The sequence below is a fragment of the Pelodiscus sinensis genome, chromosome 2 (genome assembly GCF_052426305.1).
Source record: "Pelodiscus sinensis isolate ZL-2025 chromosome 2, ASM5242630v1, whole genome shotgun sequence".
In the NCBI taxonomy this organism is placed as follows: Eukaryota; Metazoa; Chordata; order Testudines; family Trionychidae; genus Pelodiscus; species Pelodiscus sinensis.
The window spans coordinates 97956439-97982560 of record NC_143053.1 but is presented as its reverse complement, the minus strand read 5'-3'; the positions used below and the strand labels follow the sequence as shown (position 1 = coordinate 97982560).

The following is a 26122-nucleotide window of genomic DNA, read 5'->3' as shown; positions in this document are numbered from 1 at the left end:
CCCCATGGAGATGTTAGACTTGAAAATAATAGGAAACAAATTCATAAGGACCAGAATTTATGGACAGAGGTGAGAGTAAGGTACAAGTTGAGAGTTTTTTTGTGTAGGTTGTTATGCTGAACATTATTATACTAAGTCAACAACCCTAAAATGGACAGCTTGGTGTACTACTGAATTATTATATAACCCTGAGTCTATGTCTACACTGCACTGCTCTTCCAGAAAAAACTACGCAAATGGTGAACCGCAATTTGCATAGCTTTTTCTGTTTCTTTTTTCGGAATAGGCTTTTCTGACATTTGGCCGATCTACCTTGGGCCAAAAGTTGGAGAAAATTCCTTTTTTGGAACATCCCTTCTTCCTTGTAAAACGAGGCTTACAGGGATGCCAAAAAAGCACGTCTGCTCTTTCAAATAAATTTCGGAAGAGCAGACGCATTCCCTGGACATGGCAGTGTAGTGTACACATAGCCTGAGGTCTGGCATAATCGGCTCCCTTACTCCCATCCTAAGGTTACATGTATACATTTATCTTTTAGCCATGTTATTAAGTTAATGGTTTAAAATACCTATTTGTTTAAGCTACTTCAGCGAGGCTCATCAATCAAAGACCAGTTCAGCAAGGGCTACATTAAACACTTTCAGAAAACGAAAGGTTGTATTCTGTGGTTGTATTGAACCCAACACTATTTGTAAAAAAACCAGAAAAAAGTGATTGCTATTACTAAGAAAAGGTGAGTTATTATCTCATGTATAGTAATCTTATTTGTGAAGCCATATATGAGGGATAATAGTCATATGCACTGTGTTTGTTATAAGATTTTTATGTTCAATTTCTTTTTAAAATTAAGATTTTTGGAAAAAGAACAACTCAAGATAATGTTGAAATCCAGTATGTTCTGTGCTTATCAAGAAAACCTTCCAAAATATGGATAGTTATAAAGATTTACTAAGTCATATTCTTTTTTTCTTTATACAGTAGAAAGTTCTTGAAGAAAAGCTGCATATAGTTTTGTTCCCTCAATGTAAATGTACCTAAAAGAAAACAGAGCAAACAGTATACTTTCAGTGTACATAACATAGGAGCTCTTCAGACATACAAACATTGTTTCACATGGAAATAAATGATAATAAATACATATTATCAGTAAAGACAATCTTCTAAAGCTTATCAGAGAGTGTGTGACAGGTGATGGAAAAATCTTAATTAAGATTTAATGCTTATCTAAAAGACATGCTGAACTTCAACAATGCTATTAGGCAAGTTACTAAGTGAAATCCTATGGCCTCTGTTATACAAGAGGTCAGTCAAGATAATCACTATGGTGATCTCTTCTGACCTTAAAAATCTATGAATCCTCATGAACATGTAATAACTCAGGTAGTCAGATAAATATATTGACTGCTTTGTCTTCAGTTTTGTTTGCTATTTAAGCCTGAATCATTCACTATCAGTTCAGGCAACATAACTAAGGAGAACAAGAGAAAAAAATTCTAAAGTGCCTAAATGACCTCAGGAGCCATGACCCACTTTTTAAAAGGTATAAAGACTCTTGCTCTGCTTAGAGTTGCAAGGCCAACATGATTTTGATATCTAAGTCCCATTTTCACAATTGACTTGGCAGTAGAAGTCTCCTTGAATGTCACTTTGGAAAATATGGAATTAGGCTCCTAAATCATATAGGGCCAGATGCTTAAAGGTATTTGGGCATCTTAAGACTCCTGTCTACCAAGTACCTTTTACAAATTTTACCCTAAACACTTGATCCAAAGCCCTCTGAAGTCAAAAGACACCTAGGCTACGTCTACACTGGCCCCTCTTCCGGGAGGGGCATGTAAATTTCATGAGTCGTCGTAGGGAAATCCGCGGGGGATTTAAATATCCCCCGCGGCATTTAAATAAAAATGTCCGCCGCTTTTTTCCGGCTTTTAAAAAAGCCGGAAAAGAGCGTCTAGACTGGCCCCGATCCTCCGGGAAAAGTGCCCTTTTCCGGAGGCTCTTATTCTTACTTTGAAGTAAGAATAAGAGCCTCCGGAAAAGGGCACTTTTCCCGGAGGATCGGGGCCAGTCTAGACGCTCTTTTCCGGCTTTTTTAAAAGCCGGAAAAAAGCGGCGGACATTTTTATTTAAATGCCGCGGGGGATATTTAAATCCCCCGCGGATTTCCCTACGACGACTCGTGAAATTTACATGCCCCTCCCGGAAGAGGGGCCAGTGTAGACGTAGCCCTATTGACTTCAGTTGGCTTTGGCTCATGCCTTACAGACCTAATCCTATGAAAACTTATATAATTGGTACTACTCACTTGAAAACAATTATTCAAGTAATGTGTTTTCAGAGCTAAGCTCTAAATTATACCCTTGGTTACAGTCATGGAACTCCTAGTGATGTCAATGGGACACACACACATACACGTACACGGGTGCACACACACATGCTAACTAATTTGAGGAAAGACTGTGTCCCTATGTTTTACCTCAGTCTTTTGAACAGAAGCTATAGACTGTGGTCAAATTCCAAATTAGAAAGATTTTAATGCACAATTAATAAGCACTTATTTTTATGTAATTATTGTTCAGCATCAAGAATAAAACTTTCAATAGATTACTTGGAGGTAGATTTTTATTTAATTAAAATATATTCCTCCTTTTTAGTTTTAAATTATTCAGTATGTTTACCTCCCAGCTGCTTTCAGTAGCTAGTATGAAATACAAATATTAATTATAGTTTCACAAAAACAAAATATTCCCTCATGCTTCTTTTATGAAACTGCTCCTCTTTAGTTAATTCAAGAAATCATGCATAACCAAATGTACTGATAATGTGATAAAAACTGTGCCAACTCCAATTAATTTCATTACTGCCAGTATTTAGAATAGCAATACAAGGGCTGAAATGAGTAATGTTGAAAAGTAGGAAAGAAAGCATCCACATTTCACACACATTTTAACCAACTTGATTACTTAAAGTAACTCTTCAACTTGGATGTTTTCAAATGATTAGTTCCTAAAAATCTAACTATGCTGTTGTGCTTTATTTGAATGCAACATTTTCGGAAGGAAAAAAATGGTACTTGAGATGAGGAGCCTGCATTTACACCATTTTTTCAAAATTACGTTTGGGAGTTCTAAAAGTACATTTGAAAAAGTAATGCAAATTCATAGCATATTTTTTTATTTGTCACAGTATTTATATTTTTTCTTCTGAAACAATATTAACACTTAACACTCCAAGTTTCTTCTAAATTACCGTATTTATGATTTTTAAGAAAATCAGCACTAAAAAAAATACCTGCTGATCTTTTCATCTTGCCCATGTGGAGCATCATCAGGTCCTCCTATTCCTAATAACATTATACTTTTTCCAGTCAGCGCCTGAAAATCTGTGGCAATTGGAATTGTCCCACCTGAACGGATCATGTCAGCCTCTTTTCCAAACACTAGGGAGTGAAGACAACAACATAAGCGTCATAAAAATTAATTAATGCAGTATCCTTCCTGCTTTTATATAACTAAAGACATTATTCTGATATAAATTTATTTACGTCATTTTCTGTTGGAGGGACTAAAGGGGACTTAAGTATATTTCCATTTTCCTCTAAAAAAGTGATGCTCTGGTTGCGTTAACCTTGGATTCAAAATATTAGAATCACCCACACTCATACTAGGGTGATTTGCTTGTGTGCTGTACCTAGTACCTAACTTAAAGTTCTGTCTGTTACAAATGACTTTACAATGGAATTTTGCATCCACTTGGAGTTCTGAAACTAATGTTATTCTATATGGGCACAGGGGGTCTTCCTGTTAACCATATTCATGTGAAACCAAGTTACAGCAGAAGATGAAAAGTGGTAAAAGGCATGAATGACACATCTATGTGTGCTACATGTGATGATCAACATAGAACAATGGTCACCAACCAGTAGATTGGAATCTACTGGTAAAACTTGGAGCCTCTGACAGGTGATCCTGAGTGTTTTGGTCAAGAGGCTATCAAGCACAGCACTTCAGCTGCTGCTCTTTCCCTGGCTGCACCTCTCCTGCCCTTTGCCTTGGAACTGAACCCCCTTCCAAGAGCCTCCTGCTTCCTGTGCAGAACAAGGAGCAATGGTCTCAAGTTGCAGTGGGAGAGGTCCAGGTTGGATATTAGGAAAAACTATTTCATTAGGAGGGTGGTGTAGCCAGACAGGAACCCCCCCTTGTAACATCCATTTTTGCTTGCCTGGAGCATGCAGGGCACACAGAACAGAAGGCCCAGGCTGCTGCGACCGTGAATGGCTGTAAACAGAGATACGCCAATTGCTGACCAAGAGGCTGCCAAGGAGTGTCCTTGACTTAACCCATATTGATATGAACACACAGCCGTCCACGGGGGGAGGAATCTCTTGCCCAGTAAAAAAAAGTCTAGTACGCACAATTTAGATATCTCTCTCTTGCAAGTGTAAATTAACTTGAAACTTGCTTGTAAGAACTGGCGCCACAAACGGACCAGTACAATTCAGCATCTTAGATAAGAAAGAGGATACGGGCCCCCAGGGGTATATAGATGGGTCCAGCAGCACATTTTCTCAGAGTGTCAATCTACCATCTATCTGCTGGTCGGGTTAGGTGTTTGATCTCCCGAGGTTCCAGAGGGGACGTTCACCTCGTATTCGTCTTTCCTAGGAATTGAGAGACCGGCCCTGGCCTGACACGCTGGAGTCGAGAGGCACAGAAAGGGGTAAAAATTGTACCTGGATGTGGTCCTTTGTTTAAGTATATATATACATAGTGTTAGAGCTCTAAAGATTAAGCTGTCACTTGGTACCATTATTTCTATTTTCTATCTTTACCTTTTTCCTGTAACCATTTTTTTAAGATCTATATATATATTTGCTAGCATTTAAGAAATAGAGCAATAGCCATTGTAACCATATGCATGTATAAGCTTCTTTAATAAACCCGTAACTGTTTAAGCTTTAACCTGACTCCTTCAGTTGCTGTAATAGAACCAAGCACAATTTAAAAGAACTTCAGCTGGTCATAAAGGGACAGACATAGGGAGAGCTTGGGCGTTTGGATCTGTGTCACTCCCAGGTGACAAGATCCGTTGGGGCACCTTTTCAGCCTTTCCTAGGCTGCCCGCTGCGAAGGAACCCCTGTGTTCTAGCAGCTAAAATCTAAGGTGTAATAAGCTCTTCCTATATAACGGGGCGTCTGTTGGCCTGCTGGCCACCCTCTGCGACAGGACCCCGGTCCTAGCAGTAAAGACACAGACGTTAAACCTTTTCTCGGAAACATACACACACACACTGCCCTGACCGTCGGCTGACAGGTGGTGAAGCACTGGAATGGGTTACCTAGGGAAGTAGTGGAGTCTCCATCCCTAGAGGTGTTTAAGTCTTGGCTTGACAAAGCCCTGGCTGGGTTGATTTAGTTGGGATTGGTCCTGCCTTGGGCAGGGGTCTGGCCTTCTAAGGTCTCTTCCAGGTCTATGATTCTATGAGAGGAGGGGGCACTGATACCAGGGTGCCCCCTCTTCCACTCTGTATTCTATCTCCGCAGAACTGATTAGGGCTTGGGATGGAGGGAGTTTGCTGGTAGCTGTTGAGAGTGGTGCAGGGCCAGAGCAGGAGTGAGCTTGTCTTAGCCCCACTTCACCACTATCCAGGAGCCACCTGAGGTAAACAGTGTCCAGTTGGAGCCAGAATCCTGAATCCTTAACCCAGTCATGAATCCCTTCTTACACCCCAAGACTCTGTCCTATTCCTGAGCCCCTTGGATATTCCTATCCTTATCCCTGAGCCCCTTGAGCCAAACTCACTTACAGCGCCTGTACTGTGAACCCCCTCCTGCAACCCAACTCCCTGCCCCAGGCTCAGCTCAGAGCCTCTCTCACATTCCAAATCCCTTAGCCCAAGACCAGGGCCTGTATCCAAACCCACTGCCCCTACTGGGTGAAAGCAAAGGAGAACGGGGAAGGGAGGGAGGAAGGACAGATTGAGCAGGGGCAGGGGCTCGGAGAAGGGGCAGGAAGGAGGTGAGGCAAGGGTATTTGGGTCTGAGGTAGATCCTGGATTGCACTTATATTCAAAAAGTGATCTTGTGCTTAAAAAGATTGGAGATCACTGGCATAGAACATTAATATTGCTCATATGAACAAAAAATAAAAGCGGCTATGTATGAAAGTGTAATTCAATAAATACATCAGAATTAGAAAGTATTATGTGGACAATAAGAACATGTGCAGACAGAATAAGGGAAATAATCTGGTTTTGTATCTGTAATTAATAATTTCAAACAGTGATGTAGTTATCTAGCAAATAATCCATATATTATAAAATAGCCAAACCTCTTTTAATTGCTTTCCTTGCAGCCAAATATTGAGGTTCATTTGGGTCAGCTAGCCAGGACTTTGATCCCTTTCTATAGGTTACTTTAAAGCTGTTAGGACTGTTCCGTTCAGTAAATCTCTTGTTCAAATAGTCAGTCACCTAAAGAAAATAATTGTAGTGATATGAAAATGATTTTTTTCTATGTACTGAATTAAGTAAATATCTATGTGTATGCATTTATTTAAAATGCTGACTTGTCAGAAGCACATCTGCCATGTTTAGGATATTAGGCCTTATCTACACTAGGAGATTGGTGGGTCTAGTAAAAACCTGGTAAATTTACCACTGATTGAACTGGTCATCAACTCCAGTATTCCACTGGATCAAGTTGTATGAGGGACCTGACAGTGTAGTTTGTCCCACTGACCACTAGCAATGGAGATGCTGCAGTAACTTGATCTAAGGTATGTTGACCCCAGCTAAACTATTTACATAGCTGGAGATGTGTATCTTAGTTCATCATTACTCCCTACTGTAGATCTTGCCTTAGGGTACGTCTACACTTCACGGCTCTTTCAGGATATCGGAGGTATCTCAAAATAGCTACCCCACGTCTACAGAAGCCACTTGTTATTTCAAAATATTTTTGAAGTAACGGGTGCCCTATTTTGCCGTCTCAGTAAACCTCGTTGCACGAGGATAAGGGATGGCTCGAAATAGCATGTTATTTCAAAATTTGACACTGTGTAGATGCACCAAATTTCAAAATGAGCTATTTCTAAAGACATTCAAGATAAGATACACAATTTGCATAGCTCAAATTGCATATCTTATTTTGAGTTTAGGGTAGACGCTGTGTAGACGCACCCTTAGAGACCAAAGTAGATGAGGTAGTATCTTCTACTGAACCAACAACACAATTTGAGCCAAAGAAAGATATTGCCTCACCCACTTAGTCTCTCTAATACTTGGAATGTGAAAAGAGTCCCAGACATGCTGTTTTTCATTACTGTCAGTACTCTACTCCTCCACATTTGCTGGTGCAGAGATCTTCATTTGTTGGGGCTGTTAACATCTATTCAAAAGTAAAGTGGTGACCGATTAACCCGAGAATGAAATCATAGTTTTATTAGACTCTGATGGGTGTCATTTTTGTTCAATTTTGGAAAAAGTTAGATGGTTTTAGATTTGCAGACAGAGGAATATGGAATGATTATAGATTAATTGTAACCAGATTCTGTTGTTGGGATAGGTACATTATAGATAGTGAAACTGTAGTATGACATATATAACATGTTCTTTGTTTATTATAGCTCTCCTTGGAGTCATACATGTCCCTGTATTTGTTTCTCCTTGGCTAAGTCTAGACTGGCGTGATTTTCCACAAATGCTTTTAACAGAAAAGTTTTTCCACTAAAAACATTTGCGGAAAAGAGCATCTAGATTGGCACGGACAGTTTTCCGCAAAAGCACTTTTTGCGGAAAAGCGTCCGTGCCAATCTAGAGGCGGTTTTGTGCAAGAAAGCCACGATCGCCATTTTTGCCATCAGGGCTTTTTTGCGCAAAACAGTTTTCAGCTGTCTACACTGGCCCTTTTGCCCGAAAGGGCTTTTGCCGGAACGGGAACAGCATAGCATTTTCGCAAGAACACTGACAATCTTACATGACATCGTCAGTGTTCTTGCGGAAATTCAAGCAGCCAGTGTAGGCAGCTGGCAAGTTTTTCCGCAAAAGCAATTACTTTTGCGGAAAAACTTGCCAGTCTAGATGCAGCCCTTATGTAACAGACACTCAGATGCTCAATTACAACCAAGCAACACAAAGTGCAGCTCAGGAGGGGTCAGAGCATCAAAAATGTTGAGACGAGACAATTTGCTGATGAGTGTCATAGGCGCAGAAGTAATTAATTTTGAAGTGGGTGAATACAATTAACGGGTATAGGAGGAATTAATAAAGGAGGGATTTGTTAAACCCTACCTGTTTTTTTACTACAGACAGCTCCATGTTTGGCACCAGCCGTATTGAAAACTTTCCAATTACTTTTCCAGGAATAACAGTCTTCGTTCCAGGTGCAGAAAAAGCTCCTTGGATTCCATGTATGGAAAGAGATGGATAGCGTGATCTTTGCATTAATAATTCTTCCTGAAGATGTAAAAATATGTAAATATATTAAAGCAGAAGAGACATTAAACAATAATCTATAATTAGCTAGCACTTCATGTTACTTCACAACAGATGCATACATGATTCTTAGACAAGCAGTCTCAGTATTATTATTTCCACATAAAGAAACCACTCTTTGTATATGTTAAGTGTGCTATATATAAATCAGCCTAGAGACTGATGCGCCAAATCTTCCACAGCTTGTTTTCTTCTTAAAGCTAACTCACTGTAGCAAAATGAAAGAGATCCATTTATTAAACTATAAAATCTATTATGTATAAAGATGTCCAGGTTTCAAGCACTTACAATATTGCCAATATAGAATTCCATAGAATTCCCCTTTCTCAAGCCCACAAAGCAAGTCAATGAAATAAAATATTCAAATATAAATAGTAGATAGACAGGTAAATATATATAAATATTAAGTAGATACATTAGCTTCAAGATTTAAGGTGCTTCATATGATATATCAGTCATGAGCATTCAAAACAAACAACACCTCATGAAATACAGATTTTACACTAATTTTGCATCTTTAGAATGCCCAGTCAGTGCATTTTCCTTGTGATATGGGCCCACAACTTAGTGGTAATGGATGTTGCATTTGGCCATTGGAAGAAGAACATAAATTACATTAAAATAGATCAGCTACCAATATTTTAAAGTTAATAAATGTATTTTAAGGAAATCCAATCTTTAGATGAGGTGGTTTTTTGTTTTTTGTTTTTTTGGGTCAGATGAGTCGCATTCTTCAGTGAAGATTGATTTGGAGGGACTGGTGAAAAAAGTGTGTCCGTAGTTTTATATACTGGGACAATCAAAACCTTACTTCATGTTAGTCACTGAAAACGACCATTTATCTTTTTGCTGACAAAGGTGCCACTTTTTCAACAGGTATTCTAAGAATTGTGCACATTTTTTCCAAGAAATAGCTGTACTAGAAAATAAGACTTCTTCATAGGGTCAGATTCTGCATTCAGTTACATGGGCAACCAACAATGAAGTATCTATTCAATTGAGAGCAGAATTTTGTCTTTAGAGTTCTGGCAATCTGCGAGCCTCTCACAAAGCAAAAATTGCTCTTGACTACCATCATTTATAAATATGTTGCTGTTTTGTCCAAAGGGCCTAATTCTGATTGGGTCCCATTGTGTTAACACCACATATTGAAGTAGTTGTCCCTGGCCTGAGGAGCTTGCTAAAATCTAAGTCAAATACCTCACATAGAGTCCCAGCACTAGTGAGACCAAGAAGAGATCTTAAGAAACCTGTGGTTTTAGTAGCTGATTCATAGCCCATTGATGTCAATAAAAAGAGCCCCATTGACTTCAGTAATTACTATAATTTATTATTCCATCTGAGTAGCCTGAAACCAGCAATGAAAAAAAATCTATTACCAATACAGAATGAATGTAACATATACCTTAGTTTTGTTAATAAACTGTTTTATTCCATATTTGGCTTTAATAACATCCAGGTCATATTCAGTTCCTTCATAGAGTTTCTTTTCTTTTTCAGTTAGAGGAGCTACTGCTTCATAAATTCCAGGGATCAAGATATGACCAGAAGAATCTGCAAGAGTGGCTGAAGAAAAATCCAAATGAATTTTAATTGGGCTACAAAACAAAGATTCATGTCTAATAAGCTCTACAGGGACAACAGAAATCTGCACCAAAAAAGTGTTTGAGAAAACTCTGCAGAGATAGTTTTCATGTTTAATATCTCTAGCTGACCTTAATGTTATATCATTTAAACAATTAACCCCTTTCAGCTGTGATTTAGTGGCAGCTTAAGACACTGTCACGTGGAAGATATACACTTGAGTCCTGAAATGAACTGCTGTCTCTGGGAACAACAGGAATTGGAAAGGCACCACACTTTTTCCTGAGAAAGTAATGTGTGACCCCTCTGTGGATACATGGGCTAAGCCTATACTATGAGCCACAGGTGAAATTTCCCTGCTGTTGTAGACACTCGTTAGAGCTCAGCGAGCAAGCACAAGCATAAATAGCTGTGGAGCTGCTGCGCCATCATGCTAAATATTTACTCACCTGAAACTACTGGGTAAGTGCTGGGAAAGTACTCGGCTCGGCCATGCTTTGTCTGCCACTACCTGTGGCTCTGATGCTGCTACCATTACCCAGGCCACCATCCCAACCCCCATGTACGCTACTATTTATACACTGCGGTCGTTTAGAGCTAGTGTGAATATATATGCACACAAGCAGGGGAATAACACCCCAGCTTGAAGTGTAGAAATAGCCATAGAACTCTGACATGGTCTAGAGAAAGCAGATTTCCAAAGGAAAAATCCTCCTGAAGAGAGACCTAGGCAAGAGAGGAGGTGAAAAAGGAGAATGATCAGGGCAGGAAAATGTAAATGAATAACTGGCCAGTAACCCCCATAGGACTTGGAGGGAGGAGTGGGAGTTGCAGGAAGAAACAGTTGGGACACTAGGAAGTCTTTGTCTGAACATAGCTTGGATGTTAACTACATTTATGACACTTCTGTAAATAATTGCTTTAATAAAGGTCCAGTATGGTTTAACAGCATAGAATCTTTTCATGTTATTATTCAGCACACAGTACATACAACAAACAGAATTGGGGTTGCAATGTTAACAAACACGTTAAAGCCACACAGGTGGCTTGTACTGTTTTAAAATAAATTATCTAAATCTGCTACCCCTTGTCACACAGTGTTCGGGTTTTTGTGAGTGCCCATTTAAATTAAGTTGGTTCTACATAAATTACACCATTGGATCAAATGCTGGAGCACTTGCAATTATGCATGCTATGGATCCAAACCAGAAGTCTTTTTTGGTTAGTCCTTACTAAGAAAATGTCTCTCAGAAATTAATAGGAGTTTTGCCTGAGGATCAATGTTAGTACTGAGCCCAGTACATGTAATTCATGTTTTTCTTTTCCTGTGCTTTTTAATAGCTGGTGGAAATAAGAGCAATACCTGGTATGTTCTGAAATGGAACATGACAGACCTAGGACATGGTGTTTATTTGTAGGGCTGGTCTACACTAGGGCTGTGTCTACATTGGCACCCTTTTCCGGAAAAGGGATGCTAATAAGACACTTCGGAATTGCAAATTCCGCGGGGGATTTAAATATCCCCCGCAGCATTTGCATGAACATGGCTGCTGCTTTTTTCCGGCTCGGGGTTTTGCCGGAGAAAAGTGCCAGTCTAGACGGGTTCTTGCGGAAAATAAGCCCTTTTCCGGAAGATCCCTTATTCCTACTAGGAATAAGGCAGTCATGTTCATGCAAATGCCGCGGGGGATATTTAAATCCCATGTGGAATTTGCAATTCCGAAGTGTCTCATTAGCATTCCTTTTACGGAAAAGGGTGCCAGTGTAGACACAGACTAGGAGCTTAGGTCAACATATTTAGCATTAGGTTGAATTTGTAATGATTGTGTCTGCACTGCACAGGCTCTTCCATTGACCTACTAGGCTTTTAAAATGGACCCCTGTACTGAACCTGATCCAGTGGAATAAAGCCTGAGGCAGCATTCACACCTCAAATTAAGAATTGTGATAGAGATACAGCTGTGTTAGTCTGGTCTAGCTGAAACAAAAGACAGGACTATGCCAATTTTCAGTCACAAATTGATCTGAGGAAGTGGGTCTTGCCCACAAAAGCTCATCACCTAATAAACCATCTTGTTAGTCTTTAAAGTGCTGCATAGTCCTGTCTTTTATTTCACCTCAAATTAAGGGCAGTGTAAACACTGTGTACTGTAATTCAGAGTTACTGGTCTCCAGGTATTGATCCAGAGTGCTCCATTGCGAATGCTCTGGCAAGTACATTGAACTCCAGTGCTCTTAAGCCAGGAGAGTAGGAAAAGCCCTGGAAACTTTTGAACATTCATTTCCCATCAAAGCAGTGTGAAGAGCTCAGCAGCACAGCTGAACATGCATGCCCAGGGTCATGAAAGCCTTCAGCATGGAGCATTTAGGAGATAGTGGTGTGTTTTGCTGAAGGGGGAATGGGAGAGTCTGTGCAGGCAGTGCCCTGAATCAGCCAAAGAAACACTGATATCTAGCTAGAATTTCAATCTGCTGCAGAGAGGATGTGTTCCACGGCCCACAGCCGCCTAGTGGGGACATGCAAAATCACAATTAGTAAATCTGATGCTCAAATGTGAATTAAATAAAATCAGCCTAAGTTTGCAATGTAGATAGGCCTTTAGATGATTAAAGCAATACTTACATAACAGAAATATTAAATCATTCATTGCTTCATGTAATAATCCTCCAAAGCTCCCTGAGTGTAAGTCTTGTTTAGCACATTCCACCTGAAAAAGTAGAATAGATAAACACAGCTGATACTTCCTTTGCAAACCATAGACAAGGCTGTTCACGTTTTCAGTTTAATTCAACAGGAAAAATCTATGGTCATTTTTATTTCAGGATTTCAAGGTGTATCACTATCATTTATGTGGTGGTGTTTTTTTGTTTTGCTTGTAATTTTGTTCACTTTTCCAGCTCTGAAGAAAAGAACCAAGTATGCTAGTGCACCTTTCTTTAAATACTATTTGATTTAATTTTAAAGACTCTATTATCCATTTACTTCTTTTGACGCTGACAGACTAGCCTGACAATCTTGCAAAATATGTTCAATACCTGTTGAATGGTATTAAAATGTTTGCTACTATTCCACATGCACTGTAGAATAAATGTTTTCTAGACAATCAGGATGAACCTTTCGGCACAAAAATTGTGCACCCCATTTCATTTTTTTCTCCGGTCATTGGGGGTGGGCTTGCTATGAAATGGCACAACATTTCTGTTTTATTGAGTAAAACATTCTGGCATTTACATAGCTAGGAAGCGGACATGGTGAGAGCTGCCTGTACAACACTGGTGTCCTAGTTGCCTTTTGAAGAAATGAAGACAGAGAAGCAGTGCTGAAGAAGATGATGTTGGGGTGTGTAAGAGTTAAATAAGGGGTCATAGTAGTTGCAACCATGGTTATTGGGCACAGCCAAGTAGACCCCGCTTCTGTTGGTTTACAGACTTGTTTTGACTCCTCTTTCCCCACTTGCTTGGGATAGATAAGCACCGAGCTGTACCCAGGATGTAACTTTTCATGAATGGTCTATGTGTTAACCATGCTATCCTCCCTCCTTACCCTCCTTATCTGTTCCCATTCGCACTGAATTATACATTCAGGGTCACATATACTTCCCCCTTGTAAGTTGCTGATTCAAGGAGTTTTGTGATGTGAGAATTGCTAACATCAACTAAAAAGCTGTAAACAGTAAACAGGGGTAGGTATAACTATAGTCATCACATGGTCATGATTATGCATTATATGAGTGTTCACATTACTAAATTAGGGCTTAAAAAGTGATGTAATTGATAAGGATATTTACATGCAGTTTACACCACCAAAAACTAGCACTCTCTGGTCTGGCAACATCCGTCGTCCAGCAGGACCACAGATGCTCCTGGACCAGAGAGCCCGGGAGCCTAAGAGCAGGAGGGCCACCCAGGCCAGAGAAACAGGGTTGGCAGCCCAGCTGGGGGCAGTGCAAGACTGGTGCCAGAGGCCTGTGGCAGTCTGCAGTGGCGTGGGGCAGGGCCTGGTTCCCCCAGCAGCATGGGTTGGCGTTGGGCTGGAGCTTCGTGGCAGCCCCAGAACTCCACGCTGTCCCTGGGAGTTTGGGGCTGAGGCTGGAGCCCCATGGCAGTACGGGACCAGAGTCCTCCGATAGCTTCTTGGAGCACGGGGCCAAGGCAGGAGCCCTGCAGCAATGCCCTGCAGCACGGAGCCAGAGCCCCTCAGCAGCTCACTGGAGCACAGGGTTAGGACTGGAGCTCTGTGGCTACCCCCAGATGTGTGGGGCTGAAGCACCGTGGCAAGAGTCGGAGCCTCTGCTACCCCAAGAGCCAGCAGCAGCTGGGCAAGCAGCCCAGCGAAGTTGGGGAAGGGGAAGGCAGGGTGCCTGCTGAGGCAACCTGTCAGCGGCAGGCAATGGGCTTGGGAGCCAGTGGCAGGATACCTCCCCTGATCCTGCAAATTCTCTCATTTGGGACTGGTCAGGTCCTGACCGTGATGGACCAGGGAGGTCCAACCTGTACTAAGATAAAAGGGTGCATCTGGGGTTAATTGGTTCCTCACTCGCATCCCAGGTTGGAGGGATCCAAGATGGAACAAGAATCAGCAATAAAGATGTCCTTCTATCCCATACGCCTCTGGGTAGCCTGTTCTTCTCTAACAGATAAAAGCAGGAGCTATACTTCCAGCTTACCGCACTGCTGTTGAATCAGTATTTTAAATCATTTTAAGCTAATAGATTGGTGAGAATGAAGTCGTTTTTATGGAAAATACAAGATATTTTGATTAAAATAGTGTGGGCTGTTTTGTGTCATTTGTCATTATAAATTCATGACTTCTGCCTTTCCCCTCTCTCTGCTATCATACTGTGACTTTTTGTTATAATTTATCAAGAAAGATCACTACCCGTACCAAGAATAAATCTCTGCGTGCAGTCTTAAATCCCATGTATTTCAAAATCCCAGATAAATTTCTTGAAGAGTGGCATGTAAGGAAATTCTTAATTTATTAGCTAATGTTTTGTAAAGTCCTTTGATGATACAAGTCCTCTTAATTAATTTCAGTGAGATTGCACTGATATAACTGAAAGGCTAATTGACCCATAATGTGCTTACATGTTATTGCTATATAACAGTACTAAAAAGTTGTGATTCCTTTAGTTCAACCTTAAAATTACTACCATATAAAACAGAGATGGAATCATTATATAGTCCTGTACCTTTAGCTCTGTGAGATTATATATTCAATAGGGCTATGGTGCGTGAATTTGGATAAATATGAAACCACTTGATAAATGCTAAGCTAATATTCAATTAATGAGAGTATAAGATCTTGCTGCTTCTTGCACTGTACCTCCACAAGGAAGTAGCAGTTTCCTCTTGTTCCATATGTGATACCGGGTTTGCTGCTGATCCATGCAGTGTCAGTGACCACAATGTGATCAACGTCAGAAAAAAATGTACTATTTCTTTCTTCAACTAGTTCTTTTAGCCCAGTGGACTCTACCTCTTCCATACCTTCAAGCAGAATCTTGACATTAACAGGAAGTTCCTATAAGGAAATGTTTCAAAAAGATTTATAAGCAATTGATTACGTAGTTGAAAAAAACAAACTTATTGATAAAAGAAGGGAAAAAAATCACATGCATGTTTTTGAAGTGCTTCAATTGCATTCAGGACAGCCAGAACTTGTCCTTTGTCATCAGAGGCACCTCGTCCATAAAGATTACCTTTAAAACAAAATAGAATGAGGCTGTGTTAGCAAATAAAGTTAATTCAGACACTGGTGTTGCACAGGTGTATAGACAAACTTGATCTGTAGAAATCTGGTTACTCATCATTGTGCACCGAATAAGTAGGAAAGAAACCAGCTAGATTTTCAGTGCTCGGGATGAATTCAGGGTGAATTTACCAGGCTTTTACTTGTAAACTGAACATATTTGATATGGAAATCATTAGGACACAATAAATATACGGTCCCAGAATGCAGTATTTAACTGAATCAATTTTGAAAATAGAATTACACTCTAAACCATTAATAAATATAAAGTATTTACAGTCTCCATAGTATTTCTTTCTAATGTTTAGCATCTTGCATATAACTAAAATAGTGTTTGGACAGGTTGTGTATATAACAGAGCTATATGTGGCCTGTAGAAAAAGTACAGTAATCAGCATTTGAATAACAAGGTCTCCTCTAGATAGGATTAGCTGTCCCTCTGATGTTCAAATATAGCTGGAGTACTCAAACTTTGCTATTCCAAATTCCAGTATTGGATTTGTACTGTAATAATTGCAAAGTCCATATTTACTTGTAGTAGATGTTTAATATTGGACCCCCTTCCTTTTGTACACTCATTTCTAATGAAAATTCTTTGATAGCTAAAAGTTGAATAGAAGAAATATTATAGCAAGTTAAACGGCATGGGCTAAAGTGAGGCTCTCTTCAGCATTGCCTTCCAAAACTGGCAGAAAATAGTAGTACAAAATCAATATGATTTTGCACTCTTATTCTGATCAGACCAGTAATGCCCACAAATTTAGCACAGACATACATACAGGCTACGTCTAGACTGGCCCCTTCTCCGGAAGAGGCATGCTAATTTCTAACTTTGGAATAGGGAAATCCGCGGGGGATTTAAATATCCCCCGCGGGATTTAAAGAAACATGTCCGCCGCTTTTTTTCCGGCTTGGGGAAAAGCCGGAAAAAAGCGTCTAGACTGGCGCGATCCTCCGGAATAAAGTCCTTTTCTGGAGGATCTCTTATTCCTACCTTCAGGAATAAGAGATCCTCCGGAAAAGGGCTTTATTCCGGAGGATCGCGCCAGTCTAGACGCTTTTTTCCGGCTTTTCCCCAAGCCGGAAAAAAAGCGGCGGACATGTTTCTTTAAATCCCGCGGGGGATATTTAAATCCCCCGCGGATTTCCCTATTCCAAAGTTAGAAATTAGCATGCCTCTTCCGGAGAAGGGGCCAGTCTAGACGTAGCCACAAATTACTCAGCAGGAATATAAGCCATATAGATGGAGAGGGGCATAGGAGTAGAATAGCTGATCAAAGGAGCTAAATATCTTAACTATGCCTCCTGCCCCAGAACTCTCCAGTTTTTCCAGTCACGGAGGAACAGCAAAACATGGACTCGGTGGGTTTAACACAGGAACTAGAAGCAAGGCACCGAAGTTATACTCTAGTCTATTTGGACACCTCAGGTAAAATCCTGGCTGTAGTGAAGTCAATGGCAAAACTCCTATAGCTTCAGTTGGGCCAGAATTTCACCACTAATTTCTGGTGTGGGCATATGTGCAAGATACAACCTAAATTTGGCCCAAGATCTTCTATGTGTCTTATTTTTAAGACAAATGGTTATTTTTGCAAAAGGAAGGACAAATTCAAAGCATTTTCGCGAAAAATCTATTCACAGAAAAGGCAGGCAATTTCCCAGGAGGTCTTCTTTTTTACCTGAACTAAACTATGTGCTTCTATGTTATTTGAATGCTTTTACTCTTTTCTTGCATAGTACGGAAACTGCTTTAGTATAAAGGGTCTCACTGAATATATGATACGCCTGTTGCTGAAAGTTTTCTTAGTCTTAATATAAGTAGCTCAAGTTCTTACCATTTTTCTCTGTCAATATGTAAGGCTCTGTTGACCATCCATCTTCAATTTCTGCTGGCTGCACATCCAGATGTCCATAAAAACAAACAGTAGGCTTTTTGGGATCTTTTACAATGTTTGCCAGAATAACTGGTGGCAAAGAGATTTTGTTGCCATTGGGTAGCTAAAATAAATAAAAGAGCCTCAATATAGACATTCATAGGGGCTTCCAAAATGATGATGATGAAGTCACTGGAATTTGCACCAGGAATGATTTTGATCCTACATCTCTTGATTTTTGAATGTCTTCTGTTTAGGGCTGTCTTTTAAAAAAGATTTTCAAATACTTGCTCTATAGAAACAGACAAAAATCTATATCCTAAGGCTGTTATAGAATATATATAATTTTCTGGAGCAATGAATAGGCAGCAAAAGAGTAACCATGCTAGCAGTAGCACAAAATAAGAAATGGTCTCAGGGATATGAAAAACGTTTTGTCACAGGAGGTTGGTCCTGGCTGTAACCACATAAGATTAAAAAAAATCAGGGGTGTGCGCACTGCTTTGGAGTTAAGGGGATAAGGAAAAGTTCTGGGAGATCTAGTGCTGGGAAGCAGCTGACCACTAACACCCAGTTGCATCTCTTCTAAGCCTCAGGAGTCAGGAACAAAAATAAAGTTTCCTGCTGCCTCCTGGCACCCACCAGGATTACACTGTTGGTACCTGTATATATAAGATGAGGCTTTCTTTGCACACTGATTTTATTTATTGCTACAAAAGCCAAAGATAAACCATAGTTACGGTGGTAACCCATGTTATACACATGCTTCTTAATTTGTGCAGCCCTTAGATAACTTGATTATAGTACTAAACAATGACTGTTAGAGATACTTAGATTTGTATCTTGAAAACACAGTGAAAATTATTACCTCTTGCATGCCCAGATCAACCATCTCAACTGTTCCTCCTAATGTTCTTATCCTCTCTTCTGCCAAGAGCATCATGTTTGTAACCAGATGTCTCTTTTCAGGGTCATTGGAGTCACTTTCTATGGCTATCCAGTCTTTGAGTCTCTGCAGGATAAGAAAATTGAAGATGATGTTCTACATGCAATGTACTGCTCTAAACTGACGTCATAGCCTTCTGAAATGAAAGTTACCTGAAAACATCACTGTGACTGACAGACTAGTGCCAGCTCAAGCCAAGGCCCGGAGCCTCACTCAACATTGATAAGTGCATTCCCCAAAACCAGTCTAGTTCACTGGTGTGTTAGTATAGTTAAAGTAGAGTTATAAGAATGTGTTTAGTGTTTAGATGGGGGGGGGGGAGGGTGGAGACCTCAAGCCTGAGGGCCTGGATTTGTCCCCTGAGGCTCAGAGCCCCACCCCCAGCATTGAGGAGTCTGCACTGGTGCTCCAGCTCTCTGCTGTCCCACAGTTGGGCTAGAACACACAAAATCTAATAGGCTGGGACCCCATAGGTTCTCATGGGCAAGGGGAATGTGGGGAGTGTCTTTCTCCTCAGTTGGGGACCATGCCAGTTAGGGGTTTGGGTGGTGCACTTTTTTGTTTTGTTTTGTTTTGCTTTGCTTTTTGCTTCCCTCTTGTGTGCAGCCCTGACCGATTTTTCTGTGGGTCAGCAGCCCCTGGTCCAAAAAAGGTTCCCCCCTCTGGTTTAGACAATGCTTGTCAGATGCTGCAAGTATTAATCCTCATGTTGGTCTCCCATGGTATACATTTCTATTGAGTTTTCATTGTAAACTTCTGTTACTGTGTAACTCACCAAATAGGAAAAGAAGGATTAATTAGTGTAATTAACAAGAGGACCTTGTTAATTACAAGAGGACCTTTGAAACCACATGAGCTTTTGCAAGGCATCAAAAGGACAAAGATCTGTTTGATTTCCCTCCCCACCTATCAAACCCTATCCAGATGCAAATTTCTATCTGCAGATGTGGATGTCCACAGATAGAAACTGGTATCTGCTGACCTATAAGGCTCTACTCCCAAGAACTGCAGTGGCCAAATGAGAAAAACATGTTGCCACCACTCCCAAGAGCCAGCACCCCCACACCAGCAACTCCTCTGGCCCTGGCCCCAGCCACATATTCTGTCTGGAGCCATATAGCCTGCTGGGGGTGGGGCTGTAAGCAGTACAGCTGCACTGCCAGCAAGTGCAGATGGCATGGGGCACTGGTTCTTGGGAGCAGTGGTACCACGTTCTTCTCATTTGGCAGCTGCAGTTCTCAGGAGCAGAGACCTGTGCATCAGTAGATACAGATTTCTATCCGCAAATAGAACTTTGTATCTGTGCAGGGTTCTACCCACCCACATGAAGAGGAGTCAGGCACTGATACTTGTTCTATAAGTTTGAATTTTGGAGTAAAGGGGATAAAACTGAAGTGGAGAAACTGGATCTTTATGCTTTTTAGATTCTGAGGGGCAAAGATTCCTAAACATAAGAGGCCATCTTGTGCTGCTTGGAATGGGTCAGCCCTAAGGGACACATGGAACTGTCTATTACAGAAGTTTATATTACCTTTTTAAATCTAAGGCTTTAAGACAAATGTATGTGTGTGTGTGTGTGTGTTTCCTGTTTTAACCTCATAAACAACACTCTTTTATTTTTTTACTTAAACTTTAGTAGTTAGTTTATTACAAGATTGGCTATAGGAATTGTCTTTGGTTTGACAGCCAAGTACAATTTACCTGGGTAAGTGACTGGCCCTTTCATACTGAGAGTAATCTGAATATTGTGTGAGTTTTGGTATAAAACAGCCATCAATCACATAGTCCATTTTGCCTGGGTATCAAGACAGACTGGAATGACCAAGAGTACGGTCTGTGATGCCGTAGAAAGACTGTTGTAATGCCTTAGAGTTTCTATTTGTCACTGGATTGGACAAAAACTAATTAGAGAACATACAACTAGTTTGCAGTTTCTGCCCTGATTTTTGACAGTCTACCCCGAAGCTGGCACTCATAGTCATGAGTCACTCTGTACTGTGTGACAATCACTGTCGTTTTTCTGTCTTCGGTCACATACCTTTTAAATATCAACTATGACCTGAATTTGCAATGACCTCTTCATGGGCCTGGGGTCCTCTTTCCCCTACAGAGCATTGTTGTACTAGGAACAGAGTAGGTTAAACAAGTTAAAAAAGCTAATAAACTGAAGTGTGGTTCTACTATACAAATTAATTATAGATGAATGGTACCTTCCTACTCCAGAAGTCTGCTTCTTTTTTGTTGTTCTTAGCAGTAATAATAAGTTTCTATTTTTTTCACTAATGATAGCCCGGCAGAGCCAATACAGTTGAGAGAGAGCAAAGTTATATTTGTTTATTAAATTCCAAACAGTTGCACTTTTCCAAATCCATTGAAGGAAATGGTTTTGCACAGGTGTCCCTGAGGACATATTTCCTAAACCAAGAAGGTATATAGGGTTAGTGATGGCCTAATTTTTTCCTCAGAACCTTTATCGCCGAAAATGATAAACTGAAGGATAGAATTCAGCTTAAGCTGCAGATTCCAGGTCAAATTTGCAAAGCTGATATTTATTAAAATGCATTGCACAACTTTTTATTTATAAACTGTACACATTTCATAGGGAAATCCAAAAGGCCTGATTCTGCCAAATGTACTCCTATTCGGCTGTATGTTGTTGCACCACTGTTGTCCTGTTGAAATAAATGTCTGTGTAGAAAGGTACTACTCAGTATGGACCAGTGTTTTAGAAGTGGGCTCTAAGAAACTGCAACATGGAATCGCATGGTGTTGCATTTCAACGTGTATCCTGAAAATGTATGGCAGGTTCATTGATTTTTAGCTTTCTAATAAATTAAATATGAAAATGATTTATTGACTCTTGTGTTGTTTATTTTAAAGTGTCCCCCCTTCTGTACCTCTCCCGATTCCAATTACCCATATGGCACGCTTTTTTATATTCTCAGTGATGCATAGTAGAAGTTGCCATGGAAGAAGCTGGAAGTTTCGATAGCTGGATAGGAAACAGATGACTCATGTTAGCTGAATGTTTCTGCTAACATAATTAGTGGCAGAATAGTTAATTTCAACATTTAAAATGTCATCTTTAAGATTTCATGTCAAAAACTCTGAAAATTAACAGGGCAGTTCAGATGTATTGTTTCGGGCTGGCTGCAGAATGAGGAAGACAACACTGAATCGTTTTGCACAAAGGTCATGTTTTCAAGGTTATCTCCATAAGCATTAGCACCAGTCTATTATATATTTTGAAGAGTTTGTTTGTGGATTTGTTTGTGCAAAATAAAGTAATACTTTGTGATTACCTACAGATACCACATTTTGCATAAATAATCTTGCTACTTAAATTAGCTGAATGCACTACTTTTTACACTGGAATATGCTGGATGAAAAGTTTAAATAATTATTTTTGTTTTTCCTGAGTGACTATTATGGTTAGAGTTCATAAAATACTTGCTAACAAAATTAAAATCTAGTCACCTATTCAACTGTAATTTTAGCGCAAAGAAAATGTTTACTGTTACAAATCACAAAATAATTCAAATTAGTTACAGAAAGAGTAATAGAAGCTTTACGAGTTTCTAATTCAAATTTACTATGTACGGTAATTATTCAGTAAAATGAATAATGTTTGAAGTTGAAATCCTACAAAATGTAAAACTGTTCTTTTACTTTCCTTTTGCAAGAACATTAATACAAAATTCTATTACATATATTCAATTTCTTGAATTTTCCTGTAAGTGTAATCTATTCAAAATGACTTTGCCCAGTCAACAGTGGGTCTCACCAGCTAGTATATAAATATATAAAGCTTGTATTTTAGAACACAGCTTTATAGTAAGGTTTGGCAAAGGGGTGTATTCAATGAAGAGTTCTGTGATTACAGATGCATGGAACACTTTAAGTCCTAGGAAAAAAATCTTGCATAACTTAGTAGATAAAAAACTCCAATGGTGAGGCTTTGGCCCTTTTTTATTTCTTATTCCTATTTATTGTTAAAAATAATTGCCCTATTAGAAAGCTGAAGTTTATTAGCAGAAAGAAACAGGAAGCTAATACCAGTCTGCTTATTCCTTTATAAAAAAAACTTTGAGATTATGGATGAAAAACTCTATATGAGAACAAAGTACTTATTGTTATTGCCACTCTCTCTTATTAAATTTAAGATGATCCAAAAATAATTTATTGCATATATATCTATATCATTTTTCATTGGTAAAGAGCAAAGAATATTATTACCAGAAGTAAAATACCAAATATGATATGATGGCTATCTGATCCATTATAGTATTTAAAAAAAAAAAAAAAAAGAAGTATAACCTACTTTGAGAATGCTTACTACTAAAAATTTACATCACAAGTATTCTTATTGTGCAGCACAAATATTCTTACCTGCACATATTCATTTTGATGTTCTTCAATATACTGGAATATTTGATCTGAAGGCACAGATCCTGCTGTAGTAAGTGACATGAACAATAGGGCAAGCACCAAGACAGTCTGAAAAAGAAATGTGAAATATTGTAAAACAAGTTTATCCTTTGATTCTCAGACTTTAGACAATGTTCACATAGTGTGCTTCCAGGCAAATATATTGGCATTGCAATGAATAGCCTGGGTGGCAGTGTGAGGCAGTGCTTAAACATCTAGGAAGACATTTATCTCATGTTATTCCATTTCTAGTTGCATTCTTGCTTTCTAATAATCAGAACTTACAGTGTGAAGTAGGATCGTAGCAGCCCCAGAGGTTCAGTCTCAGAAGACAGTGACACTGCATGGGTTACCCTGAAAACTGAGTGAGACCGCTTGTAGATCTAGCTACACTGAAGCTGTTACTCCTAGGGACCATTCAAAAGCTAGGAGTGTACACGACTACAGCACCGATCTATGGACCTGTGACACTGGTATCACCCATTCTAAGTACTGGGATTTTTTTCAGAATGGGAAAACCTTTAAAGCAACCACTATAACAACACAGGTCCGTTCACCTGATGGGAGCAGCTGACATGTTCTACAGAGATAAGGAAAGAAGGAAAACTGTTGGATTAGGAGAGGAAGGAAATGGCTAGTATGACAACAATCAGTACTTCAGATTCCCATCCCACAACCTCAGAAGTGGTATGCTTTTTTCTACCTCAGATGTGGTATACTTTTTAAAAGTATCTACTGTATTTTTAGGCCTATATTCAGCCTCAGAGGATAAAAATGTATGTCTAGTACTTTTGAGGGGCTGCTGTTCTGAGGATGATGTAGAGGAGCACTGAAGGCATTCTGAAAGCTGGTGATTCTAGGTGCAACTGGATGCCTTGCAAAGCCAGGGAGTTATGACTGGGGAACAGTATAAGAATGACTATAGTAACTCTATCTCCTTCAGGGATTTCTCTCATGCTCCGGGAATCCCCGTGCAACCAGATCTGCCATCTTTACAGCTCCTTTGCACTGGCAGACTGGCATAAAGGAGACAGAGTGCGGGAGAGAATCTGCGCTATAAAATCTACATACATTAGAGACTCTTCAGCAAGTGGCACAAAAGAGCCTTGCTGCCCAAAAGGTGGCCATTGAGAATTCCCCCTGTGCTGAGGTACTCTTCACGTCCTCCTGTGGCACCCATATCCCCTCCCCCACACCCTTTTAAAGGAAAAGAGGCAGGGAGCATGTTGGGGCTGCATCACTCAGGCCACAGAACATCCCTGAAATAATTCCTGCTTAACCTGGAGCATCTGTTTTAGAAAAATGGCCAAACTCGATTTTAAAAAAGATGGGGGAGAGAGGTGCCGTATCATGCAGAGATGTGAGATACCTGAGGGAGCACAGGAATAGCCTTGTGGTACCTATGCCAGTTGGATAAATTAGTGCCACTCTTGTGAAGCCCTCCCTTGCCCTGGTGTGGTACTAGTTGCTCTCTCTGCCCGTTCCTCCCCACTCCATGTGAGCTCAATTTTACTGACTTCGGCTCTCGCCCAGTATTACTTATTGAATTAAGAAGCATTGCAGCTCAGCGAAGTATTGGACTCAAGCTATTGAGTTCCTATCAGCACCTTGAAGTAAATGGAAGGGACTTGTTAGTTTGGCTCTTCTTTTCAAATGTTGTTCACACGTGTGGTGCTATGCACAAGATAAATAAGAGAAAGAGAACTTGGCCATCGTTTGGCTTCTTCACTCAAGACCAAATGTGTTTTCATTTCAATAAGAGTTTTGCCAGTGACTTGGCTGGGATCAGGATTTGACTTTTAAAATAGTAAAAATCCTCTGAAAAATTTAAAAAGGGGGAATCAGATGATATTCTTCAAGGTTAATGCATATGATGCATAGCTTAACTTAGTCTAGGCATTTATTTTCCTTTGTAAAAGACCTTTAAATCAACAGATGAAAAGTGTGAAGTAAGCACATGTATTATATAAATTACTGTTATTAATTTTACGTCTGTAGCTGCACTCACTTTTTTTTCTAGCAGAAATAAAGAGATTTTCTTGCTGAAATTTCCATAACTGGTGCCAAATCCTGATGCCAAAAAATGACAACATTTCCCATTGGCTCTTCAGTGGAAATATGTCTGGGTCCTTGAAGAGATGAAATTTCTCTAAGTTCATGATAAACCTAGGAAGTCTGGAATTCTTTTAATTCTCTATAAAATCATTTAAATCTTTTAAAATGTGCTTTAAGTCCTCCCTTAATTCCTTTGAGTAATTTTGCTCTTTGCATACACAGTTCTCTCCTCTATTTCTCTCTGATTTTAATGATAGCTCTTCTATAGTTGCCAAAACTGCAGTGTTATCATCCGCTTAATATACATCACACACATACACACACAGTTCGTTAGTAACTAAAAGCAAAATGCCTGGCTCTCTCATACATCTTTCTGTGCCAGGAGGTTCCCCAAACAGAATACACTCCTGGATTCTAAATATTGTGATTTTTCAAAAACGTTTAAACTTTCTTTAAGCTGTAGCATAATTGCCTGGTGCAATATAAACACAATAAAGCATAAAAAAAAATCCAGGAAATTCTTTACCATAGCTGTGGAATGCAGCAGTTTCCAAAAGTGTCTCAGTGGTGGTAGTCGTCACAACAGGATAACAGTCTGACCTGTGTTGGCTTCCTTTTATATCAAGTTCCTGCATACCCTTGTTTCTCTCCTGATTATCATTAGTTATATAGTCTCTCCAAATATTTTGTTAATGATATCTGTAGAACAAACATCTGTCACATTTACTTAGATTCAGACTACATAGGTTACCATGATAAACTTGGAAAGAATGCTGTTTGTATTTTGCCTTGACTAATACCAGTTTACCGAGGGAATAAATCTCTCCTCTAAACCCCAATTTTTATGGTTCACCGGAGACAAATTAAGAAGAGGTGTTTCCTTCCCTGAACTATCTGGTCTTACTATAAAGAGGACATTTTTATTAAGGAATGTAACATTCTTATAATGTTCTTACAAAATTAGTTCCTGAGAATCTTAGGGCAGAAGG

The 26122-nt window shown here is 39.7% G+C and overlaps 1 protein-coding gene across 1 annotated transcript; it reads right to left on the bottom strand.

Annotated features, from left to right (window-relative positions):
• Positions 1–807: 807 nt before the first annotated feature.
• LOC102445418 (beta-Ala-His dipeptidase-like) lies at positions 808–25811 on the bottom strand. The gene is made up of 12 exons (XM_006121402.5): positions 25660–25811; positions 23040–23147; positions 18573–18716; positions 17666–17828; positions 15698–15780; positions 15405–15602; positions 12702–12786; positions 9900–10060; positions 8291–8455; positions 6331–6472; positions 3292–3439; positions 808–1034 (listed from the first exon to the last, which is right to left on the bottom strand). The coding sequence occupies exons 1-12, from the start codon at positions 25660–25662 to the stop codon at positions 971–973; spliced, it is 1464 nt and encodes a 487-aa protein (XP_006121464.2). The 5' UTR covers positions 25663–25811; the 3' UTR covers positions 808–970.
• Positions 25812–26122: the final 311 nt, after the last annotated feature.

Bases quoted from the DNA above. Each gene is read 5' to 3' on its own strand.
- LOC102445418 (XM_006121402.5), bottom strand. The intron at 8,456-9,899 runs GTATATGTTACA...TTACATCTTCAG, and splicing joins AGTTTATTAACAAAACTAAG to GAAGAATTATTAATGCAAAG. The intron at 3,440-6,330 runs GTTTGGCTATTT...TTCACTCCCTAG, and splicing joins AAGGAAAGCAATTAAAAGAG to TGTTTGGAAAAGAGGCTGAC.